Here is a 20,040-nt window from a genome sequence, read left to right on the forward strand (position 1 = left end):
CAAAACTCAGTGCTGAAGCTCCGTGCAGTCAGCTTCGCGAAGTTTACTTCGCCCAGTTAAGGACAGGCTTTAGTAAACAAAAACAAAAAAGAAAAGGAAAGAAAAGAAAAGAACGAACTGGGATTATTACCTAACCACATACCTTATTCTTTTCGACTTACTGCCTCAGCCATATCTATTTTTTCTTTGGCCTTATATATATATATATATATATATATATGTCTGTTGGAGAAGGACAGCTTCTGGTAATAGCTTTACCTACGCCCGTCAGTGAAAAAATGGGAGGTGGGGGGGGCGGGGGATAGAAGGGAGCTCGGGCGATGAGAGTATGGCTTACCAAAGACCATTTATCTAGCTATTTGGTCTATGGGCTTACTAAGTGGCTGGCTCTCTTTCACGGACAAGGGTGCTTGCAAGTCCACGTCGGGCCTCTCTCGTCAAAACACGGGTCGATAATCCCACATCACTTGCTATAGGGGTCGCGGTGTGGAGTGTGTGAACACTGACTGTTCAATGTGCTCTGTGGATCATTCTCTGCCTGCTCTGATGCTGCCCACAGGTAGCTCCTCTCAGGCCAATGCAAAAAGTGTCTGCATGTGTTGTTTTGATGCCATGGTCATGAGACTTTCTGTGTAGTTTCTGCATGCGGATTGGAATGGCCACAAAGTTTGTGCACACTGCTTGGAATTGAATAGTCGTGTGAGAAAACCATGAGATATTGTTGACTTTGCACAAGTACTGCGATTTGTTGGCCGTGTGGACTTTTTGTACGACTGCACTTTTTTTTCTGGTGTTAACTTCGTGATGCTTTTAATTGGTCTAAAGACTTTGCGTTAGTACTGCGACTTGTAGGCCTTGTGTAAAGTGGAAACCAGAAATATGTCTTATTTTGTGCTGCTGGAATTCGTGATGATTTTGTAGTTTAAAACTTGTTAACATTTGAGTGTATGGCTTTTGTGTGCCACAATGGTGACACGGGGATGGGACATGGATACCGTCTCTGAGTCTGGACATACTGTTGACCCGTGTCCGTCTTGGCCCGAATTCGAACCCGTCACCCGCGGATCAAAGCCCCGTGTTCTACCAAATGAGTTACCCCCCCCCCCCTCCCATTTTGTTTGAGATTTTAAAAGGTTGTTTGTTTGTTTGCGATAGGTCGAAGTAAGATCTAGCTTGTGGAACACGTAAATTTAAATCTTCTGCAATAAAAGGGTAGTCTAGCTCTTTTCCCCTCTTTACGGTGACGGAAGGCATCATTAGGCCTTTCTTTATCACTGAAAGCATGATTTAACTGCTTATCTCGCTTGAACCTTTTTTGGTGATTCAATCTAATTCAATTCAATTCAATAAAACTTTATTATCTGAATGCAACAAACAGACAGTTTTCTTTTGGCTCGTGTTATGTGATGTGATCTCAACGGGAAGGATGTTTTGCTTGTGGTTGTTTGTGAATCTTAAAGTACTACAAGAAGCCTGTATCTCTGTGATCTGTGCAGAGTTATGCGCGTCGAATCTTTTTGATGCGTGGAAAGTTATGTGTGCTGCCATAGCAGCATGCAAGGTTTTTAAGTCCTGCTTGTGCAATCTGTCGTGGTAATAGCGCGACCAGAGCTAACTTTATGATGTTTTCAAAGAACGTAAAGCTCTTTTTCCGCCAGTTTATGGGAGCTTAGTGGTGCTATGATAGCGATGGGGAAAGATTGACTCTTTTTGGGTTTCTCTATCACCACAATCAGCCTTCTGCATCACACGCACGCACGCACGCACGCACGCACGCACGCACACACACACACACACACGAAATCATGTCATGCGGCAATAAATTTGTCAAAAGCGTAATTCTTTGCCATTTCTGGATTGAAGACCTGGTATCTGACTCATGAATATTAATGTGAAAGTAACTTAGCCCTGTTACATTAATCTTTCATCAACAACTGATGGAAGTGTTTTGCCCGCTTGTACCACGGCCTGTTGAACGTTGTGACATGATACGGATTTTTGCCATTAAGGACTTTAGTGGTGACATGATAGTTGATGGAGAATCTGCTTTTATTGTTGCGGTCTGAAGGTACTGGACTTGAATTTGTCCGCTTATGAGTTGCACTTTGAAGGTAGCGCACGTCAAATTTAAATCTCGTATGTTGTATTGTGGAGGTACGCAATATGACATGTTGGTCTTCTGTTTGGTATTACAGAGGCGGAGTACCTGAATATTTCTTCGCATATTACGCATTAGGTCATATGGAAGTACAAAACTTGCTCTCTTGTTCGGAATTATGAAGAACAATACAAGACTAATTTGCATTAACAAGGAAAATACTTGAAATTGTCCATTTTCATTCTGTGAAAGTACACGATTCCGAAACCTCGTTGTATAGTGTGTCTGGAAACGGCTCTCATAACTCTCGCAAAGTTTCCGCGTTGTCTACCTTGTTTTCCCCGCCAGGTGGCCTCGTCATTACCTCGTTGTAGGCCAACCAATCGAATTGTCTGTCCCTAATTACACTCGTGAATCCGGGTGCTTGGAGCGAGAGAGAATACTTGGCTACACGCAATCGTGTCTCGTTGCGGCCATTGTTCTTTTTGGGATCAAATCTAATTTCCAAAGTAAACGAGATTTACCCCGCTCCGAGGCTTCAAAATCGTTACCTTGCTTTTTGTCGTTGTTGATGCGCTGGAGCTTGGTTTTATAGGCGAGTGGCAAATTTGTCGATAGGCTTGAAATAAGCTGGGTGGTGTGTTTTGAATTTGCTGTGTGTGTGTGTAGGGGGGGGGGGGGGGAGGGAAGAGTGCTTGCTGATCATTTTTTTTCTTCAGTAAACTGAGTTTGTGATTGATGAAGGTATGACGTCACGCAGCGCGTGCTGTGTGATCTTTGCGGCACATGCTTCCGAGCGGGAGTAATCTGGGATTGGATGTCAAACTTTATCCCCCCCCCCCTTCAATCATCACCCCGCTCCCCATTTTAGCACTTACACACACTTATTTCAGTTATTCTTCATACTCATGTCGCTTTCTTCGTAAAGGTCTTTTGTCCTTGGTATCTTGTTGCCTGTCAAGCTGAATTCGAACCCACAACTTTTTTACTCGATCTCTGTACTCGCACTCTCGCCTTATCAGAGTGGATATTTGTCCTCCTTTTGGAGGAATTTCTACTGTTAGAGTCAATTGTTGGACACATTTGATTTATTGTGAAGTAGTAGACAGTACCGTGATCATGTGTGGATCACAACCCTCTGTTTCAGTTACAGTCTTCTGTTCAGCAATGATAGAAAAACATCATCGAAAGCTCCATGTTTTTGTTTTTTACTTTAAAACGGTTAAACTTTGTTCCACTATTTTGGCTATTGTTCACTCTCGTCTCTTGTTATCATTTTTCATTCGTTAATTACCATTGGCATTGCCCTCAACCCCCAAACCCACTTCCCTCCTTCAACGCTTTATCCTTTACCCGCTCTTTCAGCACTCACTTCTTGTCCTCTGTATTCCGGATCGTTGGTGCCGGCAGTAGACAGTATAGATGTAAATGTCTCACGTCAGAAAATGATTCATTGCATGCTCGCTTCGCTTTGCGCGTAATGGCCCCAAACCTCGTGAGATTCAGAATGTTCAAATGACGTTAATTTGATTACACCGGGCTAAGATTGCTCAAGGCAGTTTCCTTCTCTGCCATAATTTTCTTTGCTCTAATTAAGTTTTAAGTTTTAAATTGAGGAGTTTTATTATAAGATTTTACGCTGACGATTTTGTAGGCCTGCCCCTCTCTCTCCCGATGTCCCTCTCTCTCACTCTCCTTCTGTCCTGCGCGCGCGCATGTGTGTGTGTGTGTGTGTGTGTGTGTGTGTGCGTGCGTGCGTGCGTGCGTGCGCGAGAGAGGGAGGGAGACAGACAGACAGACAGACAGACAGACAGACATACTTACTTATTTTTATGTCGAACTGATAGTTGGAACAACACAAAGCCGTTTCGCACCCTGAAACTGAATGAGAAATCGTCGACAAAAACCAACATTCTTAAACAAAGAAGTAAAAGAATAAATGGTTCAGAACAGATCGAATGTCAGTTTATTCCAGAAAAATTCCCAAGGGGGAACCCTGGGAATGTTTTTTATACGCTCACAGCGAGCCTGCAAGCCAGATTTTCTGCAATCCAATAGAGCCAGAGGAACCCGTTACCGGCAAAAGAATGGAATCGCGGATAGCTGTATAGGACTTAATCGCAGCCAAGATATTCGCAGCACTCGACAGATCTTTGATTCCGGTTCGCCGTTTACGGGAACAACTATCTTGCGCCATTTACTGACATTTCTCTGATCGTTTCTGCTTTGTGCTTTGCCACAGGCAGGTAGAAAGTTGCGTTGGTTGTAGTGAGGACATCTGGACGTGTGAGCTTCTGGATGACTTCTATTGCCGTAGGTTGATAGTTGTATGTGATGGAATTCGTTACGCTTTTGGATATTGGTGTTCAATTTTTTACGGCAGTGTTTAATCTGGACTTTGGGTTTCTGGATAATCCATTTCGTGAGGAGTTACTTGCCTTTTTATGGAAGTCACTACGCTTTTGGATTATGGTTACTATTTCTTCATAGCTGATTGTTCAAGCTTGACTTTAGGTTTCTTGATAATCCATTTCGTTAGTAGATACTTGCCTTTTTTGGATAATCCATTTTGTTAGTAGATGCTTGTCTTTTAAGGAAGTGGCTACGCTTTTTGATCATGGTTTTCTATTTCTCGACGGCAGAGTGATTAAGCTTCACTTTTAGGCACCTGGATAATCCATTTCGTGAGTACATGCTTGCCTTTTTTATCGAAATCGCCACTCTTTCCGATTGCTGTTTCCTCTTTCTTGCCGGCAGGATGTTTGTGCTCGACTTTGAAGCATCTGAATTATTTATCGAGTTGATGCTTTTGAATCTACTCGTGTTCAAATGCATCTTTTGGTAAATGTCAACTGAAGCTAAACATTCCATGCTGTCTGTGTCATGGATGCTTGCTCGGGCGTTTCGAGAAGAGAAAGTATGTGTGACAGTGTGTGGTAGCGTCTGGAAGGCCCACAACCATTGAAACAAAAGAGTCTACCTGCTAAGGAGGTAATCGTTTTCTGACCTGGTGTATGAGCTGTAAATTAAAAGACTAATTTTTGACTCACATGCGAAGCAAAAGTGAGTCTATGTACTCACCCGAGTCGTCCGTCCGTCCGTCCGGAAGAGACATTAAACCCCAAAAAAACCAACCGTCCGTCCGGACGTCCGTCCGTCCGTCCGTCCGTCCGGACGTACAGAAAACTTTAACGTTGGATATTTCTTGGACACTATTCAGTGTATCAGTACCAAATTTGGCCAGATGGTGTATGATGACAAGGCCCCAAAAAACATACATAGCATCTTGACCTTGCTTCAAGGTCAAAGTCGCAGGGGCCATAAATGTTGCCTAAAAAACAGCTATTTTTCACATTTTTCCCATTTTCTCTGAAGTTTTTGAGATTCAATACCTCACCTATATATGATATATAGGGCAAAGTAAGCCCCATCTTTTGAAACCAGTTTGGTTTACCTTGCTTCAAGGTCAAGGTCACAGGAGCTCTTCAAAGTTGGATTGTATACATATTTTGAAGTGACCTTGACCCTGAACTATGGAAGATAACTGTTTCAAACTTAAAAATTATGTGGGGCACATGTTATGCTTTCATCATGAGACACATTTGGTCACATATGATCAAGGTCAAGGTCACTTTGACCCTTATGAAATGTGACCAAAATAAGGTAGTGAACCACTAAAAGTGACCATATCTCATGGTAGAAAGAGCCAATAAGCACCATTGTACTTCCTATGTCTTGAATTAACAGCTTTGTGTTGCATGACCTTGGATGACCTTGACCTTGGGTCAAGGTCACATGTATTTTGGTAGGAAAAATGTGTAAAGCATGTGAGTCGTATGGGCTTTGCCCTTCTTGTTTTGGTTTAACTCATTGTCTCCCAGGTACGGATATATCCGTACCCACTCATATGGCTTTATCTGACCAGGTACGGATATATCCGCTCAGACTGTTAGCTTCAGTCGCTTCCTGTAACGTCCATCTAACGCCTGCATTCCAGCGTGTTGATACAGTTACTACACAGTTACTACAATTCTGAGTGACCTGCTGCAGGACAGCTAGTCTGGGCTAAACAAAAACCCACTTGGTCAACAATACTTTGATTAGGTGGGGTAGAAAGTGTTAACAACCTCCCGTGTATTTGGGATGTATAGGTTTGATTTTGAATTTTGAATTTTTGTTTTATATCTTATAGAATGTTTTTAATTGTTTTTATTGAAGGTTGTTTGCGTTTTAACGTTAAACGTGTCGGGCCTCTAAAGGAAAACAATAAGAAAAGAAAACATCCCATCGTGTTTGCCATTTCCTCTCCCCGGAACATAATGATAGACTTGTGTATGACGACAATAATTGCGTAAGTAGAATCGGTTTTGGAACATCTGCGCTTTCTCATCGAAAAAGTTAGAGCGACATAGACTACCACTCCTGTTGACATTCAGGGTGGAAATAGGCCGGGGTAATTGTTTGATGCATACACGCATTGTATTTGTAGAGGAAGAACCTATAGAAGGCAGGAGATCTATGTTAAAGTTTAAACAAAAGATTGTTTGGCTGTAGTTCGTGTTGCTGGCAAACTGCAACAATCTGGCTGGGCATTACCCGAGAAAGAATGTATACGTACGCACAGGGATACATCAATATGTACGCACAGGGATACATCAATATGTACGCACAGGGATACATCAATATGTACGCACAGGGATACATCAATATGTACGCACAGGGATACATCAATATGTACGCACAGGGATACATCAATATGTACGCACAGGGATACATCAATATGTACGCACAGGGATACATCAATATGTACGCACAGGGATACATCAATACGTACGCACGGGCACAAGCACACACGTTCTTGCACTCTCCCCGGACAACTATAAATGATAAGCGCTTTGGCCACCACAAATATCTTAGCATATAACCAGGTCATGTCCCAAATAGACGCTCGGTCTGGGGACAGAAACATTAAGTTAGCATAGCATAGCATAGCATAGCATAGCATAGCATAGCATAGCATAGCATAGCACCACAAACAACCCCCAAGAAAACCAAGTTCCACAACGCATGACAGCAATGACAAGTGTGTCCACAACGTAGGCCATGGCGTTCATTGTCTGACGCACTTCCCGTTGGATGTTGGGCGGAGAGAGAGAATAAGATTCTGCCTGGGTCTGTGGAGACAGACCAGCCCTGCAGACGAGACGAGACGAGTTCAATAGAATATGCAACACACTGTCTCTCTTGTTTCTCGGCGGGGTTTCATTCCTCTGTCCACGCAAGCACGGGGTCCTTTTGAAAGTTTGATGTAACCAGCTTCCGTGATGTGACTAGCATAAAATATGACGGCTTACTAGTGCCAAAACCTGGGGTTACCCATTATCACGTGATAATTACTAATTAACGCTGTCAGTTACTGTTTTCACTCGTTAGTTACTCATTTTCACGGGATAATTAGTTATTTTCACGGGAAAATGACTAATTTTTAGTTTTGGCAATAGCAATCCGTCAGGAAGTGAGCCAAAACTAAAAAGTAGTAATTAACAGGTGAAAGTTAGTAATTTTCTCGGGAAAATGAGTAATTAACACGTGAAAATGGTAATTATCAATACTAATTTTCCCTTGATAATTACAATTATGAGGTTTTGGCACTAGTAAGCCGTCATAGGGCTTACTAGTGCCAAAACCTGGGGTTGCCCATTATCACGTGATAATTACTAATTAACGCTGTCAGTTACTGTTTTCACCTGTTAGTTACTCATTTTCACGGGAAAATGACTAATTTTTAGTTTTGGCACTAGCAATCCGTCAGGAAGTGAGCCAAAACTAAAAATTAGTAATTAACAGGTGAAAGTCAGTAATTATTCCGGGAAAATTAGTAATTTTCCCGGGAAAATTAGTAATAAAAACGTGAGGTTTTGGCACTAGTAAGCCGTCATAATAAAACCTGCTTTGACAACGCCCGTCTTTCGTTTTCAGTGTGAAGCTTTTCTCGTGTGTGGTGTTGGAAATGCTCAGTACGTTGGTTGTCTGGTTTCTCTGGAAGTATATACATGTATAGATGTTACAGTAAATTCTCAAAACTAGGAATATGTTGCAGTAAATTCTCAAAACTAGGAATATGTTACAGTAAATTCTCAAAACTAGGAATATGTTACAGTAAATTCTCAAAACTAGGAATATGTTACAGTAAATTCTTAAAACCAGAAAATTTTCAAAACCCCTGAAAAATTCAGTAAATTTGTAAATTTCCTATTTCACTTGGTGATTTTGTAAATTTCCTAAGCATTTTAGATTCTATATATACACAGCCATGTGTTGCATAGGATTAGGAATCAAGGCGCTTTTTCTCAGCCAGGGCGCTTTTGGGGGCCTATGCAACGAATCTTACCGAGACAAAGCGCTTCAAGATTGCGACGAGAAAAAGAGATGATGATGCGAGATGTGAAAGAAAAATTGTCATACTTTAGCTAGCAGACGATTCGGTCAATGAAATCGTCAAACAGAACGTCGTTATGATGGGAAATTTAGCTGGGGTGGTCCCAAAACCTCGAAAAGCAGTGGATCCCTCAGGTCACGTCGAAAACAACGCCGAGAAGACCACGACAGGCTACACGGTATCGCAGTTTAAACACCGCCGCCATCTTGGAAAACGAAGCGCGCGGCAGGCGAGCATATTCCAAATCCGCTCGCTGAGTGCTTCGCGAGCGCTTTCCTGCACTGCCCCAAAAAACGGTGTTTCGAAAAGCGCATTGCGAGTTCTTCGGCTCGCTCTGGCCCAGGCAACTCGTCTCAGGTCTTACAGTTTGCTGACATCATCTTGTGCTGAGAACGTATGTTGTGGTATAGTCAAGGGTTTAATGTCCCAGGCTTATTGCGATTCCGAAGTTTATGTGTGCGATTAGAACTGCAATATGCAGCGCAGTGGCATCTTCGATTTTTACTTTCCGTTGAAAGGAAAGGTTCTTAGCGTTCGAGGCCGGTCTGATTTATTGTCAAAAATCTTTACATGACCCCCACTTTGGCCTAATGGTAGATAACGCACGACTTTTCCTCTTTTGGAGTGATATTAGATAAAAGCATGGAAAACACATACCCCCCTCCCCCCCTCCACCCCCAGTAGTAAAGAAAGCATGACACCCTCTCCCCTTTCTCTCCTTTCGTCCCTTTGGATTGTATTTTGATACAAGAAAACGCAGAGAGAACGCATTTCTCCCGTGAGTAAGTCACCTTGGTGTTTTGATACAAGAAAACGCAGAGAGAACGCATTTCTCCCGTGTAAGTCACCTTGGTGTTTTGATACAAGAAAACGCAGAGAGAACGCATTTCTCCCGTGAGTAAGTCACCTTGGTGTTTTGATACAAGAAGACGCAGAGAGAACGCATTTCTCCCGTGAGTAAGTCACCTTGGTGTTTTGATACAAGAAAACGCAGAGAGAACGCATTTCTCCCGTGAGTAAGTCACCTTGGTGTTGTGAGACTCATTGCTCACGCTGTTCGACCGTTTCCTCGTTACCCCCCAAAAAAGGGGGGGGGGGGGGAGTGTCGTTCATATATATTTTTTTTTTTTTTGGGGGGGGGGGGGGCTTCCTTCATATTTGTGTTATTGTTCGGGGTAAGGCCCGCTTTTACTGCCAGCAGAATGTGGGCCAAAGGTCTTGAGGTTTGAAGACACTGTCTCATCCTGGACTAGGCTAATAGAGCTGTCAGCTGTGATTCAATCTGTGCAAGACGTGTTGGGGTTTTGTGCAATATTCGACGAGTTTGGGCTTTTTAGAGCAGTGTGGGCTGTTCGCAGGCTGAACACTGTTAGTGCAATATGCAGTGACTGTGTGTGCATTTGTTTTAAGGCAGTGTTTGTCTTAATGCTGCGATGCAGCTCAGTTGTTGTCTTGTATTGGTCTGAAGATGAGATGTAGGATGACCAGACAGTGTAATGGCTTGTCTTGTATTGGTCTGAAGATGAGATGTAGGATGACCAGACAGTGTAATGGCTTGTCTTGTATTGGTCTGAATATGAGATGTAGGATGACCAGACAGTGTAATGGGTTGTGTTAGCGTAAGTAAATGGTGTCCACCGGAAACAAAATAGACGCGTAGCAACGGAAAAGGGGTGCATCCATGGGAAGGCCTGTGTGTGTGTGTGTGTGTGTGTGTGTGTGTGTGTGTGTGTGTGTGTGTGTGTGTGGCTATGTGTGTGTGTGTGTCTGTGTGTGTGTGGCTATGTATGTGTGTGTGCGTGTGTGTGTGTGTGTGTGTGTGTGTGTGTGTGTGTGTGTGTGTATGTATGTATGTATGTATGTGTGTGTGTGTGTGCGTATGTATGTGTGTGTGTGTGTATGTATGTATGTATGTATGTGTGTGTGTGTGTGTGTGTGTGTATGTGTGTATGTTTGTGTGCGTGTGTGTGTGTGCGTGTGTGTGTGTGTGTGTGTGTGTATATGTATGTATGTATGTGTGTGTGTGTGTGTGTGTGTGTGTGTGTGTGTGTGTGTGTGTATGTGTGTATGTTTGTGTGCGTGTGTGTGTGTGTGTGTGTGTGTGTGTGTGTGTGTGTGTATGTATGTATGTGTGTGTGTGTGTGTGTGTGTATGTACAAGTATGTTTGTGTGCGTGTGTGTGTGTGTGTGCGCAGCATGACCACTGTACCCCTCGGCCAAACGATACCTTTTTTTGTTTTTTTAGATGGAAACTGAAATTTGACGGCATTGAAGCTTATACATGTATAATGTTACAATACAAGGTCCTTACTTTCCGAATGCCGTCTGTTCTGAGTCGAGTCTGGATAGATAAGATGACAAAGATTTGTTAAACAGACACACCTGAGGAGTTTGCCTATTTTTACGGCAAAACCACCGGATAAACTCTGGAACAAATCCGCTTATAAACATAATCAATACCTGCTTTATGGGTAGCTACAGTTAAAGGTCGTTGGTCATTCTGAATTCACAGCACAGTGCATTGTATTTTCAGCTTTTTCCCCCACTCATCTTAGCAGATGAATTTGCTGAAGTTCTCATCTTTTTCTTGAATACGCAAGGCGCATTGGTTCCATAGCTATTCTCTGCAGAGGTCAAACTTTCAGAGCTTGTGAGATGGGTGGATACGGGATATAGCAAAGTTCAGCGCGCACGCTTGCTTTGGAAGGCGATAGAGACTAGGTGAATTAACGTTTCGTTTTTTACATTTAGTCAAGTTTTGACTAAGTGTTTTAACGTAGAGGGGGGAATCGAGACGAGGGTCGTGGTGTATGTATGTGTGTGTGTGTGTGTGTCTGTCTGTCTGTCTGTCTGTGTGTGTGTGTGTGTGTGTAGAGCGATTCAGACTAAACTACTGGACCGATCTTTATGAAATTTGACATGAGAGTTCCTGGGTATGATATCCTCAGACGTTTTTTTTCATTTTTTTGATAAATGTCTTTGATGACGTCATATCCGGCTTTTCGTGAAAGTTGAGGCGGCACTGTCACGCTCTCATTTTTCAACCAAATTGGTTGAAATTTTGGTCAAGTAATCTCCGACGAAGCCCGGACTTCGGTATTGCATTTCAGCTTGGTGGCTTAACAATTAATTAATGACTTTGGTCATTAAAAATCTGAAAATTGTAAAAAAAAATTTTTTTTATAAAACGATCCAAATTTACGTTTATCTTATTCTCCATCATTTTCTGATTCCAAAAACATATAAATATGTTATATTTGGATTAAAAACAAGCTCTGAAAATTAAAAATATAAAAATTATGATCAAAATTAAATGTTCGAAATCAATTTAAAAACACTTTCATCTTATTCCTTGTCGGTTCCTGATTCCAAAAACATATAGATATGATATGTTTGGATTAAAAACACGCTCAGAAAGTTAAAACGAAGAGAGGTACAGAAAAGCGTGCTATCCTTCTCAGCGCAACTACTACCCCGCTCTTCTTGTCAATTTCACTGCCTTTGCCATGAGCGGTGGACTGACGATGCTACGAGTATACGGTCTTGCTGCGTTGCATTGCGTTCAGTTTCATTCTGTGAGTTCGACAGCTACTTGACTAAATGTTGTATTTTCGCCTTACGCGACTTGTTTTCTCTCCGTTTGATTTCATGTTTGGTCGCGTAGCAACAGGTCGGGCAGATTTTGTCTTGATATTTTCCTATAAGAGTTGCTTAAATTAAAGTTCCCTAATGTGTCAATTTGCTTAAATGACTTTAATCCGTTATTTGGAAATGTTATGCGTTCGCAACCAACACCAATGTAATGTATCAGCTGAGATTTCCAATTGCCTGAGAGAGAGAGAGAGAGAGAGAGAGAGAGAGAGAGAGAGAGAGAGAGAGAGAGAGAGAGAGAGAGAGAGAGAGAGAGAGAGAGAGAGAGTTAGTTCCTTCCTTCCTTCCTTCCTTCCTTCCTTCCTTCCTTCCTTCCTTCCTTCCTTCCTTCCTTCCTTCTTGTGGAATCAATATAACTTGTGATCGATATCGATGAGTTGGCTATGAATAAACTGGAAGATCCAGCTTTGCTTTAACTGCCGATTGTTTGTACCACACGAACGGAACGCAAGTGACAAGTAAATAATGCATCAAGCTTTTCTAGAAGATCTGTAATCGAATTAAGTAGGCTTTCAGATTGCAGTTTACACAATTAGGAACACAGCACAAAAGCTGCGTAAACCGACAAGAGAATACAGTGGAACCTTCCATTCGAAAACCAATATGAGACAATCAGTTCTTAAATTGAATACCGTGAAGCCGCCAATACACTTCGGAAATGAAGACCCTTTTAGCGAAGAGCGGAGGTACTATAACGAGTAAGACGGAACGGTATCCGACTGCCCCTGTACTGTTAGGTTGGAGGGAAGATCTAGCGAGGAGCACATAGTCTGAGAAATCGAACATTCAAATGAGCTGCTGATGTTTCCGAGCGAATGAGTTTGGCAGTGGAGAAATAACATTTAAGGAGAGGCGGTGAAGAGAGGATGAAGGCATGGCTTCGTGGCTTGAGAATAGATATCGATTTGTGCGTGTCTGTGTGTAGGTGTGAAGACAAATGTGTTTGATGTGCACGTAAGTACGCAAGATTCTGAAATCTGTTTTGTTTTTTTGGCCCTAGTTTGATACGTACAGTATTGTCGGACGGTCACCTTGACGTGTTTACATTGTGTTCGGTGTTCGTGTTGGCCCTAGTTTGATACGTACAGTATTGTCGGACGGTCACCTTGACGTGTTTACATTGTGTTCAGTGTTCTTGTTGGCCCTAGTTTGATACGTACAGTATTGTCGGACGGTCACCTTGACGTGTTTACATTGTGTTCGGTGTTCGTGTTGGTGTGCAAAGTAAGCGACATTCTAAGAACTAAGAGGGAAATTGTTCCATCTCCACTTGGGTGCAGTGTTGGCGGATACCTTGAAGTGGTCAAAGTGTTGGATGTCCACGGTATATACGAGTAAGCGAGACTCTGAAAACTGTTTTTTTCCCGGTTGGAATCTGTGTTTTCGTATACTTTGATGTATTTGATGCTTACGTCAGTGTGGAAAGTGAGCGAGATTCTAAAAACTGGGTTTTGTTTCACTTGGATAAAGCATTGGCGTTCGGAGCTTGGGGACTGTTGGAGAGTCATGTAAGATGTTGGCTGGGGGTCACAAGTAAACGGTCATCTGGGTCGAGGTGCACGAGAAAGTTACTAACCGGGTGGGAGCCAGCCGGGTGAAAGCCAGCCGCGGTGTTGGATAGGTTGAAATTGAAATGTGTTGTGATTTCAACCCATCAGACCTCGCAGTTTGTTCTCACCCGGTTGGGTGGCGCCCACATTCGCTTCGTGCCCCTCGGCCCTGGTGTTCACAGCATTTGGAGGAAGTCCGAGACATATGTATTGTCATGAGTTTGATGTTCACAGCATTTGGAGGAAGTCCGAGACATATGTATTGTCATGAGTTTGGTGTTCACAGCATTTGGAGGAAGTCCGAGACATATGTATTGTCATGAGTTTGATGTTCACAGCATTTGGAGGAAGTCCGAGACATATGTATTGTCATGAGTTTGATGTTCACAGCATTTGGAGGAAGTCCGAGACATATGTATTGTCATGAGTTTGATGTTCACAGCATTTGGAGGAAGTCCGAGACATATGTATTGTCATGAGTTTGATGTTCACGGCATTTGGAGGAAGTCCGAGACATATGTATTGTCATGAGTTTGGTGTTCACAGCATTTGGAGGAAGTCCGAGACATATGTATTGTCATGAGTTTGATGTTCACAGCAGTGGAGGAAGTCCGAGACATATGTATTGTCATGAGTTTGATGTTCACAGCATTTGGAGGAAGTCCGAGACATATGTATTGTCATGAGTTTGATGTTCACAGCATTTGGAGGAAGTCCGAGACATATGTATTGTCATGAGTTTGATGTTCACAGCATTTGGAGGAAGTCCGAGACATATGTATTGTCATGAGTTTGATGTTCACAGCATTTGGAGGAAGTCCGAGACATATGTATTGTCATGAGTTTGATGTTCACAGCATTTGGAGGAAGTCCGAGACATATGTATTGTCATGAGTTTGGTGTTCACAGCATTTGGAGGAAGTCCGAGACATATGTATTGTCATGAGTTTGGTGTTCACAGCATTTGGAGGAAGTCCGAGACATATGTATTGTCATGAGTTTGGTGTTCACAGCATTTGGAGGAAGTCCGAGACATATGTATTGTCATGAGTTTGATGTTCACAGCATTTGGAGGAAGTCCGAGACATATGTATTGTCATGAGTTTGATGTTCACAGCATTTGGAGGAAGTCAGAGATATATGTATTGTCATGAGTTCACATAAGAGTGGAAAGTAAGGAAGATTTTAAGATTTGGCGTTTTGTTCGTCTCGGGTACACGGTTGGTTGAAAGCTCTGTATGTATAAATTGATGCCGAGCTAAGTGTTCAAAAGTAGGGGAGATTCTGAGAAGTGTTCATCTCGACTTGGATACAGTGTTGGCTGAGACCTTTATGTGTTTAAATTGTATTTAATGCTGAACTTAGTGTTCAAAGTGAGCGAGATTCTGAGAACTGGTTTTCCCGACTTGGTTGCAGTGCAATTGACGGAGACCTTTATGTGTTTAAATTGTATTTAATGCTGAACTTAGTGTTCAAAGTGAGCGAGATTCTGAGAACTGGTTTTCCCGACTTGGATGCAGTGTTGGCTGAGACCTTTATGTGTTTAAATTGATGCTGAGCTAAGTGTTCAACAGCGACGGAGATTCTGAGAAGTGTTCATCTCGACTTGGATACAGTGTTGGCTGAGACCTTTATGTGTTTAAATTGATGCCGAGCTAAGTGTTCAAAAGTAGGGGAGATTCTGAGAAGTGTTCATCTCGACTTGGATACAGTGTTGGCTGAGACCTTTATGTGTTTAAATTGTATTTAATGCTGAACTTAGTGTTCAAAGTGAGCGAGATTCTGAGAACTGGTTTTCCCGACTTGGATGCATGCAGTGCAATTGACGGAGACCTTTATGTGTTTAAATTGTATTTAATGCTGAACTTAGTGTTCAAAGTGAGCGAGATTCTGAGAACTGGTTTTCCCGACTTGGATGCATGCAGTGCAATTGACGGAGACCTTTATGTGTTTAAATTGTATTTAATGCTGAACTTAGTGTTCAAAGTGAGCGAGATTCTGAGAACTGGTTTTCCCGACTTGGATGCAATGCAATTGACGGAGACCTTTATGTGTTTAAATTGTATTTAATGCTGAACTTAGTGTTCAAAGTGAGCGAGATTCTGAGAACTGGTTTTCCCGACTTGGATGCAGTGCAAATGACGGAGACCTTTATGTGTTTAAATTGTATTTAATGCTGAACTTAGTGTTCAAAGTGAGCGAGATTCTGAGAACTGGTTTTCCCGACTTGGATGCAGTGCAAATGACGGAGACCTTTATGTTTAAATTGTGTTTAGTGTTCAGCTCAGTGCTCTTCTTTTTCTTCCGCGTTCCTAGATCAGGCCTCAGATTTATCAGTGTTCAAAGAAAGCGACTTTCCAAGAATGACTTTGTTTTGGATGCAGTTTTACCGGATACATTGAGGAGTTTAAATTGTGTTTGACTTTCATGTAAGTGAACAAAGAAAGCGAGATTGTGAAAGCTATCTTTGTGTGTGTTCTTCACTTGGGTACGGCGCTGCCTGATACCTTGACGTTTTAAATACGTGGCTAGGACAGTTGATGAGGACAGGAACAAGAGAAAACGTGCCGGAGAGTTAGAACAGCGAAGCAATAACAATAGCGAGAGAAGGTGCAGGGCGAAAAGCCATTATGTTATTCTTGTGATGGTGTATTTGGCAATTGTATGACAATCATTGGCAAACATTATTCCCTGGACACAGTGGTTTGTGTCGTAACGGTGACAAGAAACTCGAGCTTGGACAAATTCCAGTGTCCAAGCTTATCAACTCACTGCAGAGAATATTCGGGGGAAATCATAACATTCCGGAAAATCCATAACATTTCCAAAACATATTCAAAACATTCCGAAAATAATTCAACACATTTCGGAAAAATCAGTTTTGTGACAAACTGACATGGAGTCGGATTACTTTTACAACCGCGAGTTGGATACCATGGAGGACATTGCCGAGGAGTTGGAAGATGACGTGGAAAATAACGGATCTCTATCAGTCAACGCTGCAAATAGGACGGTTTCTTTCGCAAAGGGTGAGCATTGTGAAGAGATGGAGACTCCGTTTATGGGTGCGAGTGAAAAGGAACGGTCTTCTCAGGATCAAACACGCGAAGAGCTGGAGAAATGTTTCGTAAGCGTAAGTGACAAAAATCGCTCTTCTGAAAGTGAAGATGCTGAGAAGGAGAAAGGCGCCAGTGATGCTGAGAGCAAGGACGAGCCTTTACAATGTGAAAATCGTGAAGACATCGAAGAGTGTTCCGTTGTGGACATAAACAAAGCTCAGTCGTCTCAAAGTGAAACACTTGAAGAGATGGAAACAGGATTTCTTGCTGACGATTCTGAAACCCTGACTCCCCACGATACAAACAAAGCAGACAATGAAAAATGTCTTGCCGATGCTAGCGCTAAAGGTCAGTCTTCTGATGACAAAAGAAAAGCAGACACCGACAAAGGTCACGCTGACTCCGACGTAATTGCTGCTTGTATTGAACGCCAGACAAAGGAAGGAGTTAGTAAAAGCTCGGAAGAGAGTATTGTCCATTCCCACTCTTCTCCTAGTTGTCGATTTGCAAACAGCGAAGAGATGGAACAACGTTTTCTCGGTTCCACTCAAGAATCGCAACCATCTTTCGCGCAAGGCGTTATCACTACTCATAAGGGGGAGATGGAGATGGAAACATGTTTTCTTGGTTCTGACCTTCGTGAACTCCAACACTATCCTTCAGTGCAAGGTCAAGACAGCGGAACAAGTGCAAAGCGACTCGCGGATGCTTCAGGCGAAACTTTGTCCCCCGTGTTTACCCGTGAAACGAGAGAGAACATGCAGATAGGTACCGCTGGTGCTAGCACTGAAACGGATACTACTGTATTGGCCCAGGACCGTGCCGTGAGTTCGGGATACAACGAAGGAAGCGAAGCATTCTTGGAGCTTGAGATTGAAAAGGAATCATTTGTGGACAGCAGGGAGAGGGCTGGGGACCCAGTGAAAAATACTAACGTCAAAGAAACAAAGTCCGAAACTGACGAAGATGAAGAAAGAGGGCTGTTCGAAAGCGACGGAGAGAACTGCGACTCGCTCAGTGTCAACACGAGCCACGAAACTGTTTCCTCCGGAAGAGAAGGAGAAGCAGAAGGAGAAGAAGAAGACGAAGGAGAACTAGATTCCAGCAACCGTGACCTAGTTGTTGCAAACTCCGGCGGAAATGACGCGCGTTTTTACGACAACCGTAAATCGGACTGGAATCGCCAGGCGGCCGAGAGTACCAGCAGCGCTATGGAGAAGGAGGAGGGTGAAGAAGAAGAGAAGGGGGTGGAGGAGTCCTTGGACGCGGCTGAAATGGTTGACACGTTTTGCGCGCAATCCCTGCTTGATGAGAAGCAACGACAGAGGCTGACGGCGCTTACGGACAAAAGCGCTGAGGATTTACGAGTCATGATCGCCGCGCAGAATCTCAATCTGCTTTCTGGAGACGTCCGCCGAGAGGCGAGAAACGTATCACCCGCGGATGAATCGGAAAACGGGCGGGAGGCGAAAAAAGACTCCCCCCTAATTGGCCGTCTGGAGAATAGGCGGGATGGCGGCGGTGAACAGAATCACCTTGAAGGGGGCTCGGGGGCCGTGTTATGGGCAGGCAGGGAAGAAGAGATAGGAGAGGACGAGAAGAGTGAAGGAGACAAAACCAAAAGAAAATTCACATCAGACATTGCCCAAGATGAGCAACAAGAAACAGGAGAACAAACAGAGAAGTACGCAGGATTTTTCCGCACCGGAAGTCTGCGACCGGAAACGGAAGTGCGAAAAGATGCCGGGAGGAGGATGACGGCGGAAGATGTACACTACGGCCTCGATCTAAATGGGGAAGTGAAAAATGGACAAGAGGTGCAGATTTGGGAAGAAGACACCGAGACGAGAGAGAGAAATGAGGCAGCCAAGATGGCGGCCGATAAAGTCGTGAGGATCATGGGATCGTGCCAGCCGCTGCAGAACGACAAGGGGAGGAAACCCATCCACAGACTCTGCCCGGCGTCTCAGTCGCGTAAACGGTAAGTCCCATTCGCACGCACACACGTATGCACTCACGCGCACACACACAAAGAGGCATATTATACACAAAGACGGACCAAGACCAAGACCAAGACCCAGACAGGCAGACAAACAAACATCTAAACAGACACACAGACACACAGACAGACAGACACCCACACAGACACACAGACACACAGACACACACACAGACAGACATGTGTCAGCAAGTGAAATGACGAAAAAGGGAGGGAGATAGTATTCCAAGAGCGAGGGGGCGTTCTTTGGGGCAGAGGACAAGGAAGACGTAAAAGAGGGAGAGAGAGAGAGGGAAGGAAGTCAGTTAAGTGGTGGAAAATGGATTTGCATAATTCGCAGGAAAGACAACCTGAAGAAAGCTGAATCAGAAACGTAAACATTTCAGAATTTTGGAGGAAAAAAATCCAGTCCTCTTCCTGTCTTTTTAAGGCTGAAATGCCCAATTTTATGTTCGCTTCCTGGGCTTTTAGCACACAATGTTTCGAGAAGACGAACCGGTGGCGAACTATCAAATATTCTTCGTTTTGTTTTCATTTTTTGGAGGGTGGGTGGGGATGGGGAGGTATACACATACGGACAGACACACACACAGACACAGACACACACACACACACACAGACACACACACACACACACACAGACACACACACACACACACACATTCAGACACACACACTCACAGACACACACACACACACACACACAGACACACACAGACACACACAGACACACACAGACACACACACACAGACACACAGACACACACACACACACACACACACACACACACACACACACACACACACACACACACACACACACACACACACACACACACAGACACACACACACATACACACACACACGCACACACACATACACACACACACACGCACACACAGAGCTTCAAAAGTCAAAGCCTCACACTTCTCCCTCTTCCGCAAAATTTATCCAATACAATTCCTGTCAAAAGTTTTGACAAATCCATTTGACCGTGTTTCCGTCAGAAGGCTTTTTCTTACATTCGACAGAAGATTCGATGCTGGAGCTTTTTGCCAGGAATGCGCGTTCTGTCCTGGCAACTTTTCCATCACTGGGTTGGAACCCGTGACCCCACGTATCATATTTTGTCGCGCACGTAATCGCGTTTTGGTGAGTGTCGTGGCATCCCTGTTCATTGATCGCTAAAAGAGAGACAGGGATGTAGGGGGCGCACTGATAGAGAGAGAGGGGGGGGGGGGGG

General features: G+C 43.5%; 1 protein-coding gene across 1 annotated transcript; it reads left to right on the top strand.

Annotated features, from left to right (window-relative positions):
• The first annotated feature begins 16,634 nt into the window (after positions 1-16,634).
• On the top strand, positions 16,635-18,782 carry LOC138946156 (dentin matrix acidic phosphoprotein 1-like). Its single transcript, XM_070317667.1, has one exon. The coding sequence runs from the start codon at positions 16,635-16,637 to the stop codon at positions 18,780-18,782; it is 2,148 nt and encodes a 715-aa protein (XP_070173768.1).
• The last annotated feature ends 1,258 nt before the right edge of the window (positions 18,783-20,040 follow it).

This window comes from Littorina saxatilis, linkage group LG13 (assembly GCF_037325665.1).
Source record: "Littorina saxatilis isolate snail1 linkage group LG13, US_GU_Lsax_2.0, whole genome shotgun sequence".
Classification (NCBI taxonomy): domain Eukaryota; kingdom Metazoa; phylum Mollusca; class Gastropoda; order Littorinimorpha; family Littorinidae; genus Littorina; species Littorina saxatilis.